At 59.8% G+C, this 12,936-nt stretch overlaps 2 protein-coding genes across 4 annotated transcripts; one reads left to right on the top strand and one right to left on the bottom strand.

Moving 5' to 3' along the window:
• Window positions 1-1,089: 1,089 nt before the first annotated feature.
• PHF1 (PHD finger protein 1) lies at window positions 1,090-10,610 on the top strand. Its single transcript, XM_074971987.1, has 15 exons — window positions 1,090-1,281; window positions 2,595-2,798; window positions 2,880-2,961; window positions 3,419-3,514; window positions 3,599-3,708; window positions 4,023-4,171; window positions 5,325-5,420; window positions 5,683-5,751; window positions 5,831-5,954; window positions 6,328-6,395; window positions 8,249-8,395; window positions 8,773-8,908; window positions 9,004-9,107; window positions 9,189-9,248; window positions 9,625-10,610. The coding sequence occupies exons 2-15, from the start codon at window positions 2,610-2,612 to the stop codon at window positions 9,932-9,934; spliced, it is 1,740 nt and encodes a 579-aa protein (XP_074828088.1). The 5' UTR covers window positions 1,090-1,281; window positions 2,595-2,609; the 3' UTR covers window positions 9,935-10,610.
• Window positions 10,292-12,685, bottom strand: CUTA (cutA divalent cation tolerance homolog). Of its 3 annotated transcripts, XM_074971989.1 has the most exons (7): window positions 12,618-12,678; window positions 12,397-12,472; window positions 12,003-12,151; window positions 11,726-11,785; window positions 11,526-11,571; window positions 11,318-11,367; window positions 10,744-11,070 (listed from the first exon to the last, which is right to left on the bottom strand). In XM_074971989.1, exons 2-7 carry the CDS (start codon window positions 12,412-12,414, stop codon window positions 10,971-10,973), a joined length of 423 nt encoding a protein of 140 aa, XP_074828090.1. In that variant the 5' UTR covers window positions 12,415-12,472; window positions 12,618-12,678; the 3' UTR covers window positions 10,744-10,970. The 3 variants fall into 3 exon arrangements, with proteins under 3 accessions (XP_074828092.1, XP_074828091.1, XP_074828090.1); XM_074971991.1 differs by lacking the exon at window positions 11,726-11,785 and having other exon boundaries at window positions 10,292-11,070; XM_074971990.1 differs by lacking the exon at window positions 12,397-12,472 and having other exon boundaries at window positions 10,742-11,070; window positions 12,618-12,685.
• Window positions 12,686-12,936: the final 251 nt, after the last annotated feature.

Here is a 12,936-nt window from a genome sequence, read left to right as displayed (position 1 = left end):
GGGGCAGTGGGGGAGGGATGGCAGTCGGGGCAGGAGTAGGGGTGATGTGCAATGGGGGAGGGGCAGGACTAGTGATGACAGGGTCGGGGGAGAAGGGGAGGGGCAGGAGTAGGTGTGATGGGCAGTGCGGGAGGGGCAGGAGTAGAGGTGAAAGGAGTAGTTGAGGGGAGGGGCAGGCGTAGGGATGAGAGGGGCAATGGGGGAGAGGTAGGAATAGGGATGACAGGGTGGGAGGAGAAGGGGAGGGGCAGGAGTAGGGGGAGAGAGGTAGGAGCAGGAGTAGGGGGTGATAGGCAGTGGGGGAGGGGCAGGAGTAGGGATGACAAGGGTGAGAGGAGAAGGGGAGGGGCAGGAGTAGGGCTGAAAGAGGCAGTTGAAGGGAGGGGAGGGGCAGGAGTAGGGCTGACGGGCAGTGGGGGAGGGGCAGGAGTAGGGCTGACAGGGTGGGGGGAGAAGTGGGGGAGAGGGAGGAGCAAGGGGCATTGGAGAGTAATGTGGAGGGGGCAGAAGGGAAGAAGTAGAGGGTGGGGCAGGGGCTGGGGGGCAGGAGTGACAGAGGAGAAGGTGGATCCAGGAGGGAAGGGGCCTGGAGAAGGGAAAGAACTGCCCCCCAGCTGCCTAACAGCAGAGCGGGGCAGAGGGTGGCTGAAGGGGATGACAGGGCAGGGAAGAGGGTGCACAAAGTTATGGAGGGCGGCAGAATGGGATCATTGGAGGGGGCAGTGGGGAGGGAAGGAGACAGGAGTGACCCCAGGTCTGGTTGCAGGAGACATTGGGCCTTTCCCCTCGAGGGGGCTTCATTTCCGCTCTGGCCCAGGGTGGGGGCTGGCTGGCTCAGGGTGCTGGGAAAGGGTTCCAGGGCCTGGCCCCCTAGGTGGAGCTGGACGTGATCCCACCTGGCTGGCGCAAGGAATGGGATTGTAAGAGGTGGAGGATTCCCCCACCATAGCTGTCTAGTGCTGTGCTCCACTGTCAGTGCAGATCCGGGGAAGGGGGGTCCTGAGGGGGGTGCCGAGGGCCTGCTCCGCAGGCAGCGCCAGGAGGGGGGCGTTAGGGGGGTCCTCTCCCCCAGCGTCTCTCCGCATCCCCCCTCGTTCCTCCCCGCTCTGGCGGCTGCTGCTGCTGCGTCACTGGGCTCAGCTCTAGGATGGAGCCGCAGAGGGGCCTGCTCTTTAGCCCCTGAGGGCCCGGGCAGCCTCCTCAGCCCTGAGACGCCCCCCCTCCCCAGACTGGGGAGGGGAGAGAGCCGGCCCCCACCCTCACAGGAGACTCGGAGACCTGGTAAGGGCAGGAGAGGCTGAGGGAGAGGGAGCACCCCTCCCCCATGCAGGGCAGAGAGATGGGCTGCCCAGCTACAGAGAGCCCCTCCATCCTCCCAAAAGGAGACACCCCCCGAATGAGACTTCCTTCGTGCCACATCTGAGAGCTCCCACAACTGAGATGCCCTCAGTCTGAGCGGGACCAGATCCCAGACCCACCCCAGAGGGCCCTCCTGAATCTGAGGCACCTCCAGATCGTAGACTCACCTCAGAGAAGGCCCCCTAATCTGAGACACTCCAGAGAGGGGCCCTGAATCCAGGACACCCCCAGATCCCAGGTCCCCCTGAATCAGAGACTGCCCCAGAACCATCCCTGAGAGGGCCCCCAGATGCCCCCATATCTGAGTCTCCCCAAATCTAAGCCCCCCACTGAGACCCCCCCATCCAAGATTTTTGACCTCTCAGAGAGGGTCTCCTGAATCCAAGACACCCCAAGGTCACGGAATCCCCCCAGAGAGGCCCCCCAAATCTGGAACACCCCAAATTTCAGATCCTCCTGAGAGACTCCTTCCAAATCCAAGACACCCTCAGATCCCAGACCCCCAAGACAGTGATCCCTGAACCTGGGACACCCCCAGACTCCCCAAAGAGGCCCCCCAAATTGAAGACACCCCCAGCTCCCAGACATCCCCAGAGAGGGCCTCCTGAATCTGGGACACTCTCAGATTCTAGATCCCCCAGAGTGGGTACCCCATATCCAAGACACCCATGGATCCCAGACCCCCTGAAAATGGCCCCCCACCTCCAAGATATTCCTGGATCCCAGACACTTCAGTGTGGACCCCCTGAATTTCAGACCCCTAAGACTGGGCTCCTCAGAGCTGAGAAACTGTCAGATCCCAGAGCAGGTCCCCTAAATCTGACACATCCCCAGATCCCAGACCCTCCCAGAGAGGACAGCCCAGGATCCCAGACACCATAGTGTTGGGTCCACCAGATCTGAGACACCACAGAGAGGGCCCCCTGAATTTGGGACACCCGAGATCAGGTCCCTTAGATCTGAGATACCCCTAGAGAATCCCTCCCTAGTTCTGATCTCCCTCCAAGAAATGACCCCTGGTTCTGAGACACTCCTCAATCTGGGAGACCCCCTAATAAATGGTACCCCAAGTCCAAGGCTAGCTCCCCAGATCTATGACCCTCCTCTCACACAGAATATGCCCCCTTGCTATGTAAAGGAACCCCACAGGAGTGAATGCAGTTGCTGGGAATGAAGAATCCTGGGTTCTGGCCTGAGCTCTGGCAGGTGACTGACCCTCTCCCCTCACATGGCAGATTGGTCACAATGTGATGGCGAGCGAGCTACCTGCTCAGACTTCCCGGGTGACACGCACAAGCTCCCGCCTGACCTCCGGCCCCTGGAAACGTCCGGCTGCCCCGGCCCCTGCTGTGGCTCCCAGCCGGCCCCGCTTCTGGGAGGGGCAAGATGTGCTGGCCCGCTGGACCGATGGCCTGCTCTATCTGGGTACCATCAAGAAGGTGAGTGAAGCCCTCACACACACACTAGGGCCGCCTCCACTGACTGGCCCTGCACTCACTCACCCCTCTCTCCTCTGGCAGGTGGATGCTTCACGGCAGGTTTGCCTGGTGCAATTTGAGGACAATTCCCAGTTCCTGGTGCTCTGGAAGGACATTAACCCTGGTGAGCACTGGAGTCCTGATGTAGTCTCACTCTCAGTCCGCAGCCCCAGCTCCGCCGCCACACCACTCACTCCAAGCTCACAGTCCCATGGCTCCCACCCCGCACAGCTCTGCCAGTGCCCCATAGTCTTGACCCACAGCCTTCTCAGGTCTGCTGATGCCCCTTATTCCCAACCCACTGCCCCTCCCCTTACTACCCCAGCCCTGAGCTCCCTCCACACACAGCTCCTCAATCCTGATTCACAGCCTCCTTCTGTCCTAGGCCTGGGCTTCCCACCCACAGTTTTGCCAGCGCCCCTCACTCACAGCCCACAGACCCTGCTATCCCAGCCCTATGCTCTCTCCATATGCACAGCTCTGTTGGTGCCCCTCAGTCCTGACCTGCAGCCCCCTGCTATCCCAGACTTGGGTTGCCCCCAGCAAGGCATTAATTGAGCCGGTTCCATTCTCTCCCACAGCCGCTGTGCCCGGTGAGGAGCAGATCTGCTGCGTGTGTTACTCGGAGTCCATGAGCCCAGAGAACCAGTTGGTTCGGTGTGAGAAATGTGGGCACAGTAAGTGGTGCTCCTCTCCTCTGCCATCCCCTGGCCATCTTGGGACCTCCTTTCTCCTCTCTCACCAGCTCTCTCCCCTTGCAGCCTACCACCAGGAGTGCCATCTGCCCAGAGTGCTGGATGCGAGCAGCGATGGGGCTGGGGTTCTTGGTGCATGGATGTGCCGGCAGTGTGTCTTCGCTGTGGCCACCAAGGTGAGTACGGGGCTGGCAGCTGTGGGAGGCCAGACATCATCCCCTCATGTCCTCAGTGATGCCTTTGATAAAAAGGGGGTGGGGTGTCCTGATTCCCATTGTCCCCCACACAGCAAGTGTTTCCCCCCCCCCCAGCTCCCGCTCCCCCCCCAGCAGGTTAGTCTCTCTGACTCCCGTCCCCTCATAAGTCCCCTTCCCCCCAACAGGTGCATCCCTCTGATTCAAGCCCCCCCCATTTCTGTCCTCCTGTGGATGGATCTGTTTGATTTGTGTCCAGCCTGTCTCACGCCCTCTCTCTGTTCTCTTGTTGGCAGAGAGGTGGTGCGCTCAAGAAAGGCCCCTATGCAAAGGCCATGTTGAGCATGAAGCTGGTGCTGCCCTATCAGCTCAAGACTCTGGAGTGGGATCCTGCACACCTGACCAATCGGCAGCAGTGTTACTGCTACTGTGGAGGCCCTGGAGAGTAAGTTCCCCTTCTGGGCCTGCAGATTCCTGAGGTCAGCACTTGCCCTTGCATCTGCTTCTTTGTGGCAAAGAGCAGGAATCAGGAATGTTCCTGCTCTGGCCAAAGTGGGTGTCTTGAGCAGCAGGATTTCAGATCTAGATTGCAACTAGGCCCCTCAATTTGGATCCTGATGGGGTAGGTAACACCTACCCCACCATTTCTGCCCCAAAGGATTTTCTAATTTTAGAGATAAATTAGCAAGAGCCCTATTTAGCTCCAGCAAAACCATTTGGATTTGGATTTGGATTTCTAGAACTAGTTTTGGACTGGAAGGAAGTTCTGGAGTTGGAAGAGGTTTCTAAAGCAGGCTTCACACAGGGAGGTCAATTTCAAGAGCAGGTGTTGAAGCCAGAGATTTCTAGAGCAAGCTCAGAACAGGGAGCGTGGTTTCTCAAAGTGGTCTTGTGGTTGAAGGAGGTCTCCATAGCAAAGTCCATGGTGGGGTGGGGGTTCTATAATAGCTAAATATGGGAGGAACTTTTTTCTATGACCAGTTCTGGTTTGGGAGGATGGTTCTGAAGTGAGCTCTGAACTAGTGGGTTTCTAGATTTGAGTTCTGAAGTTAGATAGAGTTTCTAGAAAAGAGTCTGGAGTGCTTTCTGGAATTGGATTGTTCTGGCATGGGAGTAACACAGTGTTTATAAAGTCAGGTCAGGTTTTCACAGGTCCCTAAAGTAGCTTTTGTTGGGGTAGGCTCTTTTCTAGAGCCAGGCTGGGTGTTTCTAGAGCAGGATGGTCCTTGTAAAACAAATTTCCTAAACAGCTTCCAGCATGAGATTTTTCCAGTACAAGTTCCAGATTGAGTGGCTGTAGACTGGGATGAGGTTTCTGCAGTGAGTTGTGTGCTGGAGGGGGCAGGTTTCTACAGCAGCTTCCACCAAGGGAGAGAGATTTTTCTAGGCTGGATGGATGGGGTTTCTGGACTAGAAGGTAGGTTTCTGGAGCTGCTCATGGGGTGGAGAGGAGGGCATTTCTAGAGCTGGGTGGTGCCTGGAGTCGGTCAGCAAATGCCCCAGGTGAACTCCTTTCTTTCTCCAGTTGGGAGGATACTGGGCCCTGGCAGGCTGCCCCTCTCACTCATGTGCTCACTCAGCCTCCCTCTCCCCCCTAGGTGGAACCTGAAGATGTTGCAGTGCTGCAGCTGCGCCCAGTGGTTCCATGAGGCATGTACCCAGTGTCTCAGCAAGCCACTGCTTTATGGAGACAGGTGAGGGGGCATGGAGGGACTCAAGGTGGAGGGCTGAAATCCGCCCTGCCCCTTGTGGAGACAGGTGACAGCACATGCGGTGACTGGGGAGGAAAGTAAGATCCACGCCACTACCCTGTGGACATAGGTGAGGGGACAAGAGGGTGGGGTGGGGAGCCGAGATCCTCTCACTCCCCTATGCAGACAGGTGAGGGCACATGGGGGGAGAGGTCCCTGAGATCCAGGATTAATTCCTCCCTCACACACCTTGGGTCTCTTCCAGATTTTATGTCTTCGAGTGCTGTGTCTGCACTGGGGGTCCTGAGAGCGTACGGAGACTTCCCCTGAGATGGTGAGTCTGGTTCCCCCCTCCACACCTCCAGTACATGTCCCCACCATGCCAGCACTGACCCTCTCCCCTCTTCCTATAGGGTGGACGTGGCCCATCTCATTCTCTATCACCTTAGCATCTGCTGCAAAAAGAAATACTTTGACTTTGAGCGGGAGATTCTGCCGTTTGCCAGCGAGAACTGGGACAACCTGCTGCTGGGAGAGGTGGGCTGGGTGTGGGAAGGGGCTGCAGAGAGAGTGGACTGTGAGGGGTGTGGGGAGAGGAAACAGGGCTAGGAGGAGCAGGGGGAAGTAGTGGGGAATAGGGCTGCAGGAAGGGGGAGCAGGGGGAAGGGGACAGGGCTGGGGGAGAGAGGTGAGCAAGGAGTGGGAGTGAAGTGAGAGAAAGGGAGGTTGGGGACCTGGGTGAGAGGTACCCAGGGAGAGAGTGGAATGGAGTGGGAGGGACTCCAAGGGCTGGCTGGGAGCTGGCTGGGCAGATATGCTGTGGGGGCAGGTGGAGAAGTCCGGAGGCAATATAGGGTTCTCTGGTCATGGCCCTCACTAATCCCTCCTCCATTCTCATTGGTCCTTGCAGCTCTCGGATACACCCAAGAGGGACCGGTACAGCCAATTGCTGAGTGCCCTGAGCAGCCACAAAGACAGGTGGGAGGAGCTTTTGTAACACTCTGCTCTGCCTGTGTGGCCCCTGCTTCCCCACGCCTGCCATACTCCGCCACTCTCTCCTGCTCACCTGGAACTACACTGGCCTCACACTTGCTGCCACATCCTCACACCCACGCTGAATCACACTGCCATGTCCTGGCATCCACCTGGACCCACAGCAGCCCTTGCATGTGCTGCCACTCCCTTGCACCCTCACTGAATCACACGCCTCCTCGCACGCTCCACCATGCTGGCCCTCACATTCTCTGCCATGTCCCTGCACCCACGCAGAATCACACTGCCCCCTTGCACGCTGCACCATGCTGGCCCTTACGTGCTCTGCCACTCCCTCCCACTCACCTGGAACCATGCCAGCTCTCGCATGTGCTGCTACTCCCTCACACCCTCATTGAATTGCGCCGCCCCCTCACACCCAGTGGTGAGCTGGAGCCGGTTCGCACCAGTTCGCTAGAACCAGTTGTTAAATTTAGAAGCCCTTTTACAACTGGTTGTCCTGCGAGGGACAACTCGTTCTAAAAGGGCTTCTAAATTTAACAACCGGCCAAAAGTGGCATCTTAGGCGCCGATTCCATGGGTGCTCCGGGGCTGGAGCACCCACAGGGAAAATTTGATGGGTGCAGAGCACCCACCCGCAGCTCCCCGCCCCGTGCCTGGCCCCAGCTCACTTCCGCTCCGCCTCCGCCGCCTCCTCCCCTGAACGGGCTGCCCCACCCTGCTTTTCCCCCCTCCCCCCCGCCTGGCTTCCCACGAATCAGCTGTTCGCGCAGGAAGCCTGGGAGGACTGAGAAACAGGTAGTGGCTTCGCACTCAGGCCCAGGGAGGCAGAGCGGAGGTGAGCTGGGGCTGGGTGGCACGAGGAGGGCCGCCCGTACTGCAGCAGGTAACCCGGGGGGGGGGGGGGGGCATGCAGGGGAACTCCTCCCCGCCCCAGCTCACCTCCACCTCCCTGGGCCTGAGCGCAAAGTCGCCTGCTTCTCAGCCCTCCCAGGCTTCCTGCACGAACAGCTGATTCGCGGGAACTGGGGGAGGGGGCAGAGAAGCAGAGCGGGGCAGCACGTTCAGGGGAGGAGGCGGAGCGGAGGTGAGCTGGGGCCGGGCGTGGTGCTGCCAGTGGGTGCTCTGCACCCACCAAATTTTCCCCGTGGGTGCTCCGGGCTGGAGCACCCATGGAGTCGGTGCCTAAGGCACCACTTTTGATGTGATCAGTTGGGGGAGCGGCTGCCCCCCTGCTCCCCACCTAGTTACGCTCCCCCGCCCCTAGAAGCCAGAGGGACCTGCTGGACGCTTCCTGGGAGCTGCCCCAGGTAAGCACTGCCAGGATTCCCCACCTTGCCCCCTGGCAGGTCCCCCTGGCTCTTAGGGGCGGGGTGAGCACCCACTACGGTGGTCCACGAGACCCTCCTGCCCAGTTCTGGGGGCAGTCAGGGGAGGGGGGTGGATAGAGCAGGGGCTCGGAGGGTGGTGGGGGGTGTGGGCCACAACCCCCTCATGGGGTGAGGAGGGAACCGGTTGTTAAGATTTTGGCAGCTCATCACTGCTCGCACCCACACTGACCCTCACATGTTCCACCATGTCTTCGCACCCACTCCCACTTGCACCAGCCCCTGCACTCTTCCACACACCTGGAACCATACTAGCCGATGCACACTCTGCCACGCCCTCGCACACACCTGAAACTGCACCAGCCTTCACGTGCTCTCACAGCACACCCGCTCAGTCATGAAGCACACCTCTGCATTGCTGCTACTGATGCTCTTGCCTGGGGGCTGGAAGTTCGAATGGGAGCTGTTTGCCCTGCAGATCTGACTCTGGTCTCTCTTCTTCTTCTCCAGGTTTATTTCAGGGAAGGAGATCAAGAAGCGGAAGGGTCTCTTTGGGCTCCACATACGAGTGCCACCTCCTGCACCTCAGTGCCCTGGGGGCCATGGTGGCTCCACGGCTCAGCAGCCCCAGGGGCAGCCCCCACTTACTGACAGCAGGTAAGCAGCCTCAGCTGCCCCAACTCCTCCTGACCCACACAGTCAGCCACCACCCCAGGGCTCCAGCATGGGGTTAGGGTGAGAAGGGCATGGTGGGTGTGAGTACAGGGATACCACTGAGGTGATGTGATGGGGGACTGAGGGAGAGGGCATTGGGAGCTCCCGCCCCACATTTTCCCCCGGGGAAGTTCTGTGGGGCCCAGGTTAGGTCCGCAGTAGCAGATAGAGTGTTGTCAGGAGGGGTCACAGGGCCTGGGCAAGTCTCTCTACCCTGCCACCCCGTTCCCATCAGGGATCACTGACCCAGCCCCCTTGGGCTCCCAGTGGAACAGGCGCGGCCCCCTGCGTGCTGTGCAGATAAGGAGGGTCTCTTACAGCTTCCTTTCAGGGCAGGGCAGCAGTGGGGCAGGGCACCGGAGGCCACGGAGGCGCAAGGTCCCCCCGGAACCCACAGACACCATGGAGCTGAGGAGCAGCAGGGAGAAGTGGCAGCTGGACAGAGCCCTCACCCAGGTACAGCACAGCCTCCCGCATTGCTCTAGGAGCTGCCCCTGCCCTGGGCTTTGGGGACCTTCCCAGGGCACCCCACTGATTGTCTTTCCCTGCAGGAGGTGGTGGAGACCCCAGTCAGTGCTAGCCAGACATACTGTGGCTACAGCGGCACCTCCAGCACCTACAACTTCCGCCGCACTGACGCCCGCTGCCTGGAGAGGTGAGGCGGGACCAGCAGGGTGGGGGTGCCACCTTGCCCAACCCTGCATTCACCCCATTTCTCACTCTTTCTTGCCCACAGTGCTCCCATCAGGATGTTTGCCTCTTTCCACCCATCTGCCAACACTGCCCGGACCCTGAGGTGAGGGGAGGCAGGGGCAGCTCCCAGGGCATTACCCTCTCCGGAGCCTGTTTGCAGTGGGATGTGCTTTCGGGAGAGCAGTCCCTATCTCCTAGAGGCAGCTCAGAGGCCAGTTTCTAAGGCAGGCTCCCAAGGGACGGTATCTATTCTAGAGCAAGGAATGGGAGATTCTAGAATGAGGGCTGAGTCCTCTACGGCGCAGACTGGGTTGTAAAAGGGTTCTAAAACTGGTTCGGGCCAGGATGGCCTCACTGGATGGGGGAAGCTCCACCCAGGTTAGGACTTTGCAGGTACTTTCTGGAGCAGGCCCTGGGCTGGGACTGGGGAGAAGCACTTCACGGTGCAGGCTTCTCTGATCCACCTTGTTTTATAACAGGAGCACCACTGCCAGCCCGGACCCCCGCGAAGCACCTGCCCCAGAGAGCGAGAGCCCTGAGCATCCCCCTGCCCACACTCCGCTGCCCCATGCAAACTACCCAGCCCCCAGCACCAAGCACCAGCCAGAGCCCCTCGCCTCCCCCTCCTCCAACACTCTGTGCCCAGGCCCTGCCCCCACCAGCAGCAGCTACTTTGGAGCCATGGGGCGCCTGGCCCGTGGGGAGGCTGTCCGCATCCTGGCCCGCAGGGTCACCCTCGATGGCACTGTCCAGTACCTGGTGGAATGGGGTGGAGGGGGCATGTTCTGAGGGGGAGGGGAAGTGCCAGAGAGATACTCCCTCTACTGGGGCTGCAGAGAGTTGTCCTTCCTTTCCCCTCCTCCCCCCCCACACACACTCTGAGCAGAGTGCAACTCCCAGGAGCCCCCAGGACAGAGTGCAGGGTCAGGCCTCTCCCCTGGGAAGGGGATGGATTTGTCCCTCTTTGACAGCAGTGTGGGGTTGCACTGTAATGAGGGGCTCTCACCCTCAGCTTGGATATAAGGCATGAACTGCCTAGTCCTGCTCAAAGAAGGGCCCTAGGGTGGATGGGGGGGCATTCCTCCCCCCACCAGGCAAATGCTTCATTGTATTCAAAGGGTTTATTTTCTTGTTGCTTTTTTATTATTCTGTAAAAATTCTATTTAATGAAGTGCGATGTGGGGAGGGCAGAGCTTGGGGCACCCTGCCACAATTGGGCTGGCCAAGGCAGAATGCGGGCACAGGAATGGGAGATGGCAGCTCCCCAAGGCCTGGGAAGAGAGGGGTGCCCCCCAGCACAGTCATCCATCCTGCTTGTAACCTGCTGTACAGATGGCATATGTTCCCCTCCCCACAGGCCAGCTGTGCCCTCTCCCCCATCCCTGTGTGCTGATGCTGTTGTCACCACCGCCATTCTGACTGTACAAACTGACACCTGCAATAAAGAGCTTGCTGCAGCCAGACTCAGCCTCGTCATTGGAGGGAGGGCACCACAGGCTGCTGTATCACAGAAAGGGCTAGAACCCAGGAGGCAAGCCTCCACCACCATGACTCCACACTCCCCCCTCAGAGCCAGAAAGGGAACCCAGGAGTCCTGGCTCTAAGGCACCATCTCGCTCCCCAAGTACACCAGGGCTGTGTGTTGTGAATGAGGAGCCAACCCTGCTGCTTGGTGCGTTGGGGGCAGTTTATTGGCTGCAGGTCCCCCCCCACACACACACACAAAAAAATCCATGGAGTGAGTCCTGTTCTTATGGTGTCTCAGGACAGGGTGATTGAGGCAGGGAAGGGGTAGATGGTCCCCTGCTGTGGGGTAGGGGGGGTCTCACTCTGGCACAGTCTCCCCAACCCACTGCAGGTATGGTGGGTTTCCCTGCTGGATGGGCAGCGCAATCACCTCTGCTACTTCGTATGGGTGCACCGACCTATAGGGAGATGGGGGGGAAGTCAGAGGGGGTGGAATAGGCAAGGATTCCCCAGCAACTCCCCCTGGGGACTCACCACTCTGCCACCCACCCCCCTGGAGACTCATGTCCTCCCCCCAGCAACCCTCCTGCACACCCCTTGGGCCTTCTCTCAAGAGACTCCACCCCCCGCCAGAAATTCCCTAGGCCCATCCCCACCAGCAGGCTCCCACCGGTGGAGAAGGAGACAGACGAACAATGGACTGACCGGACAAAGTCGGTCAGCACCGGGATCCGGGAACTCCGGGTTTTGATCATCTGGGGAAGAGACAGATAGTGAAAGATTGGGAGTTTCCATTGACTGCTCCCCCCAAACACGCAGGGCAGAGCCCAGGGTTCTAGAGCCTCCCCACTGCCTACACAGGCAGGGGATTTATGCCCCATCCCACAAAGACCCTCCCCACATGGGCCCTCACCAGCAACACCTCCCTGTCCTCTTCGATCTTCCCCTTCCACTCGTATCTGAAAGAAACCAACAGGGGGAGCTGGTGAGAGGGAGACACAGAGAAAGCTTGCCCCAGTCGGGGTGGCCAGGCTGCTCCCCCAACTCCTCCCATCCCAGTTCCAGGCCCAATGCAGTGACCATAGAGCCTGGGGACTTGGCTCCTGCACTCACATGGATGTGATCTGAGGCATGATGTTGACACAGGCAGCCAGGTGCTTCTCTACTATCGCCCTGCTCAGAACAAAAATACACATCAGTGTCCTCCATGCCCAAAAGTCAAACCACCCCCTCCCCTCGTTGGGACAGAACCCAGGAGTCCTGGCTCCCAGCCCCCTGCTCTAACCTACTAGCCCCACTTCCCTCCCAGAGCCAGGGATAGAACCCAGGAGCCCTGACTCCCAGCCTAGCTACTCTAATCTACTAGCGCCCACTCCCTTCTCAGCTCCACCTTGCAATCTCCTTGCCCACTTTCTCATTGGGGCAGGTGACGAAGGCAGCTGACAGGCTCCCGGGGGTATAGGCTTCAGCCGCCATGGAGAAGAGACGCTGATACACGGTTCGAAGCAGTGGGACCATCAACAGGGACAGCAACAGCACCTGTGGCCAAGAGACAGTGAGAGTAAGGGCCAGACCCGGGGGGCTGCAGGAACTGGGGTGAGGGTCTGCCTGGGGACACCCTCCCTTCGCACTCAGCACTGGCCCCAAGTTAGCACTAGGAGGAGTGCTGTACTGCACCACAAGTGTAAAAAGCCGCTGAACCCCCCCCCCCGAGGTGGCTGCATCTCAGCGCTGGGCGAGGCGCAGCCCCACAGGTGGTCGGCAGGGGTCCGGCTTTTACTCACGCAGCAGGCAGCTTTCATCGGCGCGCGTCGCTGCCACCGTCCCTGCGGGACTCAGCTCAGTTGACTGGGACCAGCCCTGCAAGGGCAAACAGCCAATTGAGACGGCTCCCCTGGGGCCAGCTCTGCCTGCGAGGGGAGAACAGCCCCTACAGCAGCCGGTGCGCTGAGTCCCTAAGGCAGCAGGGCGCTCCCCTGGTGCGAACACACGCCACAGCTCCTACCTGCCCGCAGCTGCAATCTGCGTGGAACCCGCCCGTCCCCCTTCACGTGACCCAGGACAGCAGCGTGCTGCTTCCTAAACCCCGCCCCCTAGAGTCACCAGACTGTGTCCCGCCCCCCTCACCATGTGCCTCCCGCCTCCTGTATCATCAGGGCGGACCTGAGCCGGGCGGCGCCCTTCAATCCCGACTGCAGCCCCTGCTGTCCCAGCCCTGGGCTCACCGCCCTAGCTTTCCCAGTGCCCCTCAATCCTGACTGCAGCCCACTGCTACGCAGCCCTGGGCACCCTCCCGCAACACAGCTCTGCCAGTGACCCTCACT

The sequence above is a fragment of the Natator depressus genome, chromosome 14 (assembly GCF_965152275.1).
Source record: "Natator depressus isolate rNatDep1 chromosome 14, rNatDep2.hap1, whole genome shotgun sequence".
Taxonomy (NCBI): Eukaryota; Metazoa; Chordata; order Testudines; family Cheloniidae; genus Natator; species Natator depressus.
Note: the sequence above shows the minus strand (reverse complement) of the source record. Positions and strands in the feature narration are given on the sequence as shown.